The sequence below is a fragment of the Ursus maritimus genome, unplaced genomic scaffold (assembly GCF_017311325.1).
Source record: "Ursus maritimus isolate PB19 unplaced genomic scaffold, ASM1731132v1 scaffold_5, whole genome shotgun sequence".
Lineage (NCBI taxonomy): Eukaryota > Metazoa > Chordata > Mammalia > Carnivora > Ursidae > Ursus > Ursus maritimus.
Genome location: NW_024426663.1, coordinates 60,418,670 through 60,429,201, shown reverse-complemented (window position 1 = coordinate 60,429,201; position 10,532 = coordinate 60,418,670). Strand labels below are relative to the sequence as shown.

Genomic DNA, 10,532 nt, shown 5'->3' with positions numbered 1-10,532 from the left:
GCGAGCCCCAGGTACGCGCGGCGGCCCGGGCCCTCCCCCCCGCCGTCACGCACAGCCCCAGCCCCGCCCCCGCCCTGGTCGTGCCGCATAGCCCAGTCCCAGAGCCCGCCCCGGCCTTGAGCTCTATGTAAGGCGGGTCGCCGGGGCGGCGGGAGCTCGCGAGCTTCCTCTACCCGAGAGCCGTCTTTCGGCCGGTCCTGCGTTCGGTAGCGAGGCGAGGGCCCGACGCGCACGCGCGCGCACGCTCCGCCTCTGCCCCCGCCCCCGCGCGGCACCGCGTCCTTCGACCCCGGGCCGCGCGCCGCGGGCCGCTGCAGGCGGCATGCGGGACTACGACGAGGCGACCACCTTCCTGGGCGAGTGGGGGCCCTTCCAGCGCCTCATCTTCTTCCTGCTCAGCGCCAGCATCATCCCCAACGGCTTCAATGGAATGTCAGTCGTGTTCCTGGCCGCAGTCCCGGAACACCGCTGCCGGGTGCCGGACACCGCGAACCTGAGCCGTGCGTGGCGCAACCACAGTATCCCGCTGCGGCTGCAGGACGGCCGCGAGGTGCCTCACAGCTGCCGGCGCTACCGGCTCGCGGCTATCGCCAACTTCTCGGCGCTCGGGCTGGAGCCGGGGCGCGACGTGAACCTGGAGAAGCTGGAGCAGGAGAGCTGCGTGGATGGCTGGGAGTTCAGCCAGGACGTCTACCTGTCCACCATCGTGACCGAGGTGGGTATTAGTCCCCGCGCCGAGGCCGGGGACCGGAACGTGGGGAGGACCTTCGCGCTGGATGCTGTCCCTCTCTCCCCCGACACACTACACACCTCAAAGTGGGCATCCTCCAGGCACCACTTTGCGAAGTGACTTCTAACCAGACCATGTCCTTCATAGCACGGGTGCCCTGCTGGCCACCTTTCTTTCTTTCTTTTTTTTTTTTTTTTAAGATTTTATTTATTTATTTGACAGAGATAGACAGCCAGCGAGAAAGGGAACACAAGCAGGGGGAGTGGGAGAGGAAGAAGCAGACTCCCAGCGGAGGAGCCTGATGTGGGGCTCGATCCCATAACTCCGGGATCACGCCCTGAGCCGAGGGCAGACGCCCAACCGCTGTGCCACCCAGGCGCCCCCTGGCCACCTTTCTTGATGGCCACATTGAAGAGGGAGCCAAGAAGGCCGTGGTGGCCCCTGGTAGATACTCTAAGATCCTGAATAATCGAAAACTTCTTCTAGATGGAGGTGGGAGTGTTGAGTGGAGCAGAGCCAGAGCTTGGGCTATTGGGCTGTCACAGTTTTTCCTCTAGTCTCTTGGCATCTGTTGACAGAGAGAAACACTACTCTTACTTCTTGAAGAACTTCTAAAGCTAAAGGAAGCATGTGTATGAAATGGTCACATGCTCCCTTCTCCAGTTACTCTTTCCTCACCCACCCTCACCCCAAAATGACGTTCTGGTCATACCCTATCAGAAATTGTTTACCTTTTGCTTATATTAGTTATCAGAATTTTAGGGTGCACGCATCTGAAGATCCATTCAGGGTGACTTGTTGCCCTGGGATGTTTTACAGTATTCGAAGGCAGTGTCGTTGGTCAGATTTAGTTAAAGCATACCACCTTTTTCCTAGGAATTGTGTGTGGGGGGTGGGAACTTCTCATTCCTGAACCCCTTGGATTTTCTTTTTTGGATGGCTTTGTCTGTTCCCTGGTGACCCTGCAGTCATTAGAGCCACATGTATGGCTTGTCCATGTGCCTTGCATCTTACTCAGGGGCTGGAACTCTAACTCTCCTGAGTCTTCAGCAGAAATGAGCTAACAGAACAGTGAGAAGAGTCCTGAACAGGCACCAGTTTCTCTGAGTTCAGGATCAGAGATTCACAGATTGGGAGAGCTTCCTGGAGGTGGCAGCCTCTCTGAGTCTGGGGTGGTTAGCTCTTCAGATGCAAAGACTGGAACAGCAGGCAACAACCTAGGAGGGCAGGGTTCACAGGGAAAGGGCTAACGGGGAGGGTACATGGATCCCGGTATGGCATTAAACCCTACTGGAGACTCAAAGGGGCTTACAGGGGTCCTGAGGCCCCTCTTATGTTTCTTCTGGGGGTGTCACCCTTCAGGGAAATCTAATCACTGCTCTGAGACTTGCGTGTGTGCTCTGTCTCTCTGTATGTTTGGACGTTTGATGTCCCCAGCATCTGTGCCTCCTTAACTCCCACAAAAATGTAGTAGGAGTGTGATCTGAGTCCCACCGGGATCTCTCAGCTAGTGACATCATTCCAGTGTCCTCAGGCTTGTTATGCCTCACAAGCAAGTCTGTCATACTCCTGGAAGCCAATGAGAGTTGTAGGAACAGAGGCTGTCCCTCAGGTTGCTGGCAGAGGCCACCAAGGAGAAGCCATACTTCACGACATAGGAGTCCCTGCAAATTCTGCTTCTGGCTGCCCATGGTAGGGGGAGGCAGTGAAGTCAGAAGAAGCTCATGGCATCTTTTTGGGTTTTACCCTGATGTCTAGGTTCCCTCAGCTTACCCTAGCCGTTTGGTCTTGCTTCACTGCCCCTGTCCTATCTTGGGCTGAGGCTGGTGGTGGCACTGATGAGCTCCCAAAGGTTGGCTCTAATGGAAGGGTCCTTGAGCAGCAGCTACATTGCTGCTAATGTCAGTCTTTCTTTTTTTGTATTTAGCCTATTTATTTCGCTGTCTTAGCAGTTTCATAAGAGCTGTGTGCCCTTTTACCTACTTATAGGCTGTCAGCCTTTTTGGGGAGGCGAGGTTAATACATTACTTAGCCCTTTGTTTTGGGATGCTGCAATGCCTGACTCTTAAGTCTGAGGCTGCTTGTTCCTCCCAGGTGAACAGTTGGAAGTTACTGCATTAACATTCTGATTTTTTTTCAACCCAGACCTGGCCTACTGACCACTGCAACTAGCCCTGTGTCTGCTAAATGTTTCAAGCCTACCCTCTGCCCCAGATCATAAATAGAGGTGTTTTTAAGTACATTGGTATTAAATTCTTCTTTGTTTTTCAACAGAAGATGAAAATTGTAGATCTCCTGCTTGATTTTTTTTCTTTGTTGAAATATGAATGTGTAATACTAAACTTTGTGGTAGTTTTACATCTTGGCATCTCCCTGACATGCTGGATACAGACAGAGGTACTCAGGGAAATTTTTGTTGAATGTATTAGTGAACAATTTAAGAAATGCCTGAAGTTTGAGAGCTAAAGAAGGAAAGGACAGTTTAATTCATAGAAAGGAAACTTGGGGCTGGTCAAAAAGCATTGACTGAAATATTTTAAAGAAAATGTAACGGCCCAGCCCACAAACTGTGGCTTGTGCCTATATGGATCTGCAACAAGGTGTTGGGATTGGTGGAGAGGAAGTGACACTCTGAGGTGAAAGGGAGTGTTTTGGGAATAGTTTGGTGGTCCCCGTGCTTCTAAGCTGGCCCCTTTCCCAGCCCCTCATTCATGCCTGGAGTACTGGAGAATCAGCCATCCCACCTGGCAGGGCTGCTCCAATCCCTGAGTGCTTCTTGGCCCAGGACTGCCCCCTCCTCTGAAACCTGGGTGATTTCTCGGGCTGCCTGTGCTGCCTGCTTTTAGGTGTCTCCCTAGCCCAGCTTGCAGCCAGAAATATTCTTTTAGAAACTTAGAGCCCTTCTGGCAGCCATGAGTTGGGGTCCCTTTACCTAAGACCTGGCAGTTGTCTGTGTCCCTTTGCTTCTGTCCTTTCTGATCTTTGAAGTCTCCTCCCCCAGCCCGTAGCAATATATTCTTACTCCTTCTTGTCATGAAACGCCTCTTGCTCTGGACTGTCTTTTCTGTCAGTCTTATCTCATGTATAGATACTCTTGGAAGATAGGAGGGCCTCCTGAAAGAAAAGCCACGTCAACCTGGGAGGCAGGGCTGGGCTGACTTCTTTGTGGAAAGACCTGGAGCTTGTGCCTCACTGTTAAGTCCTTGCTCTCACTTAAGGGAAATGCAGACCCTTAGCCTTGCCTTCGGAGCTGATGGCAAGCCAGAGAGGTCACTTGCAGGGGTCCCTGAGGCCCCTGTGCACATACAGTCGTAGCAGACATATCTGGCCATGAGTGGTCAGATGGAGCCCCACTCTAGCTAGCTGAGAAGCAACACCCTGGGTCAAAGTTCTTAGAGCTGACACAGGGAAGTGGGTGAAGGAGCAAAAAAATAAATAAATAAGTAAAATCTATCCTAGAGATTAAAGTTCAGGGTTCATATGGGTTTTGAGCAGCCAAGCCTAAGGTCCAAGCCCAAAGGATACTATGGTGTTGAAAGTTAACAGCCCTTTTATTCACCTTTTCCCCCACTCACCTATGTACCAAACAGCCTCTCCTCTGCAGGGTGCTGGCAGGCATTATAGAGGACATAGCAGCAAATCCTTTGTCTTCTTGCCCTGACACCCTTGGGGCAAGGATCTGCCATTAACTGCAGCAGCAGGCAGGACAAAATGTGGGTAGGAATACATGGCATTCAGTAACAGGTGGTGCTTATCAGGGTGTTTGACCATCGATGACCATCGATGCGGTCAGGCTAGGAACATCTCAGGGAAGAGCTTCTGCCCTATGGGCACTGACCCTATCTTTTTTCCCTTCCAGCCAATTCACAAGTAAGAACATTTAGTCCCAGGGAACTACATCATCTCTCTATATCTCATAACTGAGAAGCAGCTCTAATTATATAGTGTGTACGAGAGACACAATTCTCTCACTTCTTAAAAATGTTAACAGCTTTATTGAGGTGTAACTGACACATAAGAAACGGCACATAAGTGTACAATTTGAAAAGCTCCGAGACAAAGAGAGAGAGATCCATGGAGGCATCACAACTAGAGAGGCACATTTCTGACCAGGAAGGGTGACAAGTCAGGCCCCTTGCCAGAGTGGCTTCCAGATGTTTTTCAGGGTGTGCCCACTCTCACATCTCACCCAGCTGAGGGGTCACAATGCTAGACTCATGACTTGAATCCTAAACCCACACATTTAGTTCTAAGTCTGAGACTTGTTATCATCAGCCAGTACAGCCCATCCCACACAGCAAGTGGAAGCATCAGTGGACTAGTCTGTAGCTGCTTTAGTCCCGGCTGGGGAGCCAGGAGCTCAGTATAGGAACACTAGATTCCTTTGCAAACGCAACCAGCCTTACATGCATAGCTTGGACTCCATTGGGCTTTTCATCCTGGCCCCACCCCAATCCATTTGGTGGTTGACAGGTAAGTGAGTGGCTTGGCTGGGTAGGATATGGTCCATGCCTGCCCTTGTGTTCATTTTTTGAGACCTATTATCTCTCCTGGCCCTATCCATAGGCTCCCTGTGGCCAGTGGGAAGGAAGTATTAACTTATGTTGGCTTTTGGAGGGCCCAAAACCAGGGCTTGAGGATTGTTAAGAATCATCAGTGGTGGGGGCGCCTGCGCAGCTCAGTTGGTTAAGCTTCCGACTCTTGATTTCTGCTCAGGTCAATATCTCAGGGTCGTGAGATCGAGCCCCATGCAGGGCTCTGCACTGGGCGTGGAGCCGGCTTAAGATTCACTCTTTCCCTCTCCCTCTGCCCCTCCCCCCAAAAAAGAAACAAACAAACAAACAAACAAAAAAACAATTGTCAGTGGTGGATTGAGAGCCCAGTTACTCCAGGGAGTTACACATTTGCCCGGAGTAAGGACAGGCTGGACCCAGTGGTGGGGGTGAGGCTGCTGGCCCTGGAGAGATGCTCTGGCAACCTACCCCAAGATGAGCATGACAGATACCTTGTCTGCTGCAGAGCATAGTCTGACCTGGTTTCAGGTAGCAGCTGGCCTTGTCAGCCCAGAATTCCAGCCGGTACTGGGGGACCCGACATTGTGGGGGCGGGGGAGCGTAGAAGCCCCTGTGGGTTTGTAGTCTCACTCAGCTGTAGGAGTCCCAAACCCTCGTGAGAGTCCTAGTGAAAAGCAGCTACTGACCCTTTCTTCCTTTTTTCATCTCTGTTGCTACAAAAGTTAATGCATGCTCACTGGAAATGGATCCCATTATCAGAGCAGTGACGGCTGTAATCTGGCCCCTGAAGCTCCCCCTAACACTTTACCTAACACTCGGAGGCCGGTAGCCCCTCACCAGGCTCCTAGCTCTGGCTCGCTGGCCACTCTCATTCTGACTGACCGACTTCCTTTTTTTCTTTTCTTTTTTCTCTTTTCTTTTTTCTTTTCCTTTCTCCTCCCTCCCTCTCTCTCTCTCTCTCTCTTTTTCTTTCTTTTTTTTTTTTTTTTAAAGATTTTATTTATTTATTCGACAGAGATAGAGACAGCCAGCGAGAGAGGAAACACAAGCAGGGGAGTGGGAGAGGAAGAAGCAGGCTCATAGCGGAGGAGCCTGATGTGGGGCTCGATCCCAGAACGCCGGGATCACGCCCTGAGCCGAAGGCAGACGCTTAACCACTGTGCCACCCAGGCGCCCCTCTTTTTCTTTTTCTTTCAATATTTTATTTATTTGTCAGAGAGATAGAGAAAAAAAGAGCACAAATAGTGGGAGCGGCAGGCAGAGGGAGAAGCAGGCTCCCTGATGAGCAAGGAGCCCGATGCGGGGCTCAATCCCAGGACCCAGCGCTGGGATCATGACGTGAGTCGAAGGCAGACGCTTCACCGACTGAGCCACCCAGGTGCCCCATCCCATCCTGACTTTAGCAGCCCTGTCTGTATGGAAGCTGCCCTTGGAGCACTCACCCTTCTAGAAGAGAGGTGGTGTCTAGGTGCTAGCACCACCGAGGCTACAGAGGTGGGAGGGCTGCTATCGCCTGAGTACCCCGGCATTGGTGCTCCAGTATTCTTGCCTCCTGCTAATCTGAACTTTCTCTAGATCTGAGTTTGAGATCTCCACTTCTTCCTTGTGGCGGGGGGGGCGGTCACCACACCATTCTCAGCCCATCCAAGGTTTATTCCGGAGTGAAGAGCCAGCTGTGCGGCTAAGTGATCCTCATCATGAGCTGCGGGGGTTCTTCATGTCCACCCTGGGGACTGCTTCCCGCCCCTCTGAGGTGCCCGCAGGCTGTGTGCACACACTGCCCAGCAGGGAAGCAGACTTGTTTTTCCCTCTGTCACTGGCCTGGAAGAAATGCTTTCTTGGAAGCTGCACATTCCCCCTGCCTCCGTTACTGGGGAGCCAGCAGGCCCCACGGAGCATAGGCCAGCAGCCTGGCACCAGGCGGGCCAGGTTCTGAATTCTCTGGAGGGCAGCCTTCTTGGTGATTACTGAGCACCATCTCTCTGTTCCGGGAAACATTTTTCTGGGAACCACCAAGCTTTTTGTTTTGCTTTTTCTTCTTTTTTTTGGCTCCTTGTTAGGCTGGGACGACCCAGCGTCTGAATGTTCCACTGCTTCCCCCTGCCTGCAGACCTCTTTTCATGGGAACTGTAGATGGAACTGCACATTGCAAGCTGGGAAACAGTGCAGCCTGTTCCATACCCCCATCCCTGTTTTATACTTGGGGAAAAAGGCAAAATGGGGGGGTGGGAATCTTGTCTGATGTTGGATAACCAGTTACAGTGGAGTAGAAGCTAAACCCAGTTTCTTGACTCCCAGCTCAGAGCTCTTGGCTGTAACTGGGCCTGGTGTTGTGGGCACGGCATCAGGGATCCCAGCTGTAAATGTCACCTGAGTGTCCCAGGGCTCATTGGCTCAGAGGGGGGCCCTGAACAGAACTGCAAGAACAGATTCAGATGGTACGTACCCAGGCCCTCTGGTCGCAGTCCCTTGCTGGATGCCTTGACTCTTAGAGCCCCAGAGCCCTGCTCTGGAACCATTCGTGTGCCATTCCTGTCTATGGCCTGAAGCCCACTGAAAGGGTGCCCTGCCCTGTCCACAGCTCCGGGCTCCCCCCGGATTCTTAGAAGTAACCATGAAAGACCTCACCTTCTCCTGGATTGACAGATGGACACTGTACTTGCTCCCTACCTATCCTCCCTCCTCCAATTTATAGCAGAACAATGGAGCTGAAAGCTATGAAAATCAGGATGGGAAAGGGCTCACTCTTCCTGTGAGGGGGGACCCTGTCTGCTTTGCTGTCCACACAAGCCTTTGCCTACCTGAATGAGCTCACGTACCCATGCAATAATGTAAACAGAGCCTGAAGGGATATAGGATATTCTCATTTCGTTTTCCAAGAGGCCATAAATTTAAAACATTTCACAAAAGAAGTGAGTGATACATCTCTTTGCTCCCCTTACAGTGGAACCTGGTGTGTGAGGACGACTGGAAGGCCCCGCTCACGATCTCCTTGTTTTTCGTGGGTGTGCTGGTGGGCTCCTTCGTTTCGGGGCAGCTCTCAGACAGGTAAGGTGGGTGTCTATCTGCTGCAGCTGCAGGGGACCAAAGCACGAAGCAAGGAGCATGTATGTGCCTGGCTCTTGACCTCAGATGGTAGTGTTATCTCATCCCAGGGCTTTGCGTTTGAAAAGAAAAAGAAGCTGTGTCTGTAGTATAGACTCCATACCAAGTAAAGAGAGCCAACAACCTCTTCTCCCTCATTCCTGCTGAGCAGGACAACCTAAGTGTACCTATAATCCAGTTGGCCGGGTGATATGCCATGATTCACTTCTTGCGCCAGCCTGGCTGGCCTCCCTAGGTGATTCTTTCATGTCCCCGAGCATGGGAGAGGTGGACACCACACACATGCACATGAACTTTGTGACGATCTTAAGGTGTACTGTGAGTGACACACCTCTGTGTGTTCCCCGAGCCATCATTCTCTGTGCATGAGGAGACGAGGTCTCACTAGCTAGTAGTGGCATAATGGGCAAAACTCTTGTGCTCACAGTGCTGATGCCCCTTAGCTAAGATACCTGTGCTTATAGCACCTGCTTGACAGCAAGCAGGATATGTACTGTTTTGACCCATAAGCAGGTGGTTTATGTAATTCCACAGCTTTTAACTCAAATTCCATGGCTTAAGGAGTTCTACTCTTGAAATTATGTGCAAAATTTTAGAGATTGTATATGAACATTTTTTTTTCTGGAGAAAGGTCCATAGTTTCCCTGAAGTTCTCAGAGGGGTCCATTATGTGGTATCTTCCTACCCCAGGGCTCCAGAGTCTGTTGGAGAAGGCCACGGTGAGAAGAGTAGCCTTCACCAAGGTCCTTGGTCGTACTGGATCACCCAGTGGAGTCCAGCATCCTCCTAGCTGGTTGGGGTCTAATAGAGTTCAGGGTGAGAATGTCATCCTACTTTAAGAACAAACTTGTATTATCCCGTAGCAAACTCAGGTGATATCTGGCATGTTTACCTCTATAGATTATTGTCTTTACCTGAGAATCCATTCCTCATGAGGAATATGTGCATTTCTCACTAAATTTGTGTTTCCCAAGTGTCATCTAGCCATTAGAAAAGGGACAAATTCTTGCAGTTACCAGTGAGCATTGAAGAGTCAATAGGCCATGACCACTGCTTGACAATTGTAGACAAGCCTGAGCCACATTCCCTTTCAGGGGAAAGACCTTTGCTTCCCGAGATCCTTAATCTAGCTGCAAGCATCAATTGATTACTTATATTTATCTAACAAACGCACAGCACCTAATATGTGCCAGCCACTCTTAGAAGCACTGTACAAATTTAAAAGAAAGAAAAACAAATAATCCCATCATAACCTATGAAGTAGGAAGTATTATTACTCTCATTTTACAGGTGGGGGAAATGAAACCCAGAGGAGCTAAATGACTTACACAGTCCCAAAGCCAGCAAGTGGCAGAGCTAGGATTTAGGCCCAAAGATTCTTGACCCTCTGTTCTCGGGCCATCCTCTTCTAGAACTTGCCTTCTAGCAAGGCAGAATATATTAAACTTCTAACTGAGGGGTATACTTGTCCTTCGTGGTGTAAGTGATACAGAGAAGAAGTACAGGATGCTAAGAGAAGGTCTGATGGAGGAGGCCCGGAGAAGCTGCCCTGAGAAGGTGAGTGGAAAGAGGAATAGAAATCAGCCAGTGATAAAGGAATGGAGAGAGGAAGGAGCATTGTGGGCAAAGAGAGCTGTACTTAATTAAGCCTGGACTCAAGAAGAGGTGGCACACTTTAGGAACTGAAAAAAAGGGCCACCTGGGTGGCTCAGTTGGTTAAGCGTCTGCCTTCGGCTCAGGTTGTGATCCCAGGGTCCTGGGATCGAGCCCCACGTCAGTCTCTCCACTCGGTGGGAAGCCTTGCTTCTCCCTCTCCCTTTGCCTGCTGCTCCCCCTGCTTGTGTGCTCTCTCTGTATCAAATAAATAAATAAAATCTTTAAAAAAAAAAAAAAGGAACTGAAAAAAGTCCTTTGTGGTGGAGGTGTGGAGAGTGATAGAGAAGAAACAGGTGAGGCAGGTGGAGGCCCAAGCAAAAGAGCAGGCCAGGCTTAGCTGATGACACGTAGGAGTTTGGGCTTTAGTCACAGAGCAGTGGGGAGCTATTGAGAGTTTTATAAAGCAGGAGTGTGGCATAATCAGATTTATATATTTTTTTAACGATTATCTGATAACATTGCAGAGAAAGGATTGAAAGGAAGAAAGAGGGGTTGTGGAGAGACCAATTAAGAGGCTGTCACAATAA

At 50.6% G+C, this 10,532-nt stretch overlaps 1 protein-coding gene across 2 annotated transcripts in view; it reads left to right on the top strand.

Moving 5' to 3' along the window:
* The first annotated feature begins 282 nt into the window (after window positions 1-282).
* Window positions 283-10,532, top strand: part of SLC22A5 (solute carrier family 22 member 5) — a 28,473-nt gene continuing 18,223 nt past the window's right edge. For both annotated transcript variants that reach the window (XM_040622473.1, XM_008691743.2), the window contains exons 1-2: window positions 283-715; window positions 8,189-8,292. In XM_040622473.1, coding sequence (XP_040478407.1) covers window positions 323-715; window positions 8,189-8,292 — 497 coding nt within the window. In that variant the 5' untranslated portion in view covers window positions 283-322. The remainder of the gene's footprint in view (window positions 716-8,188; window positions 8,293-10,532) is intronic.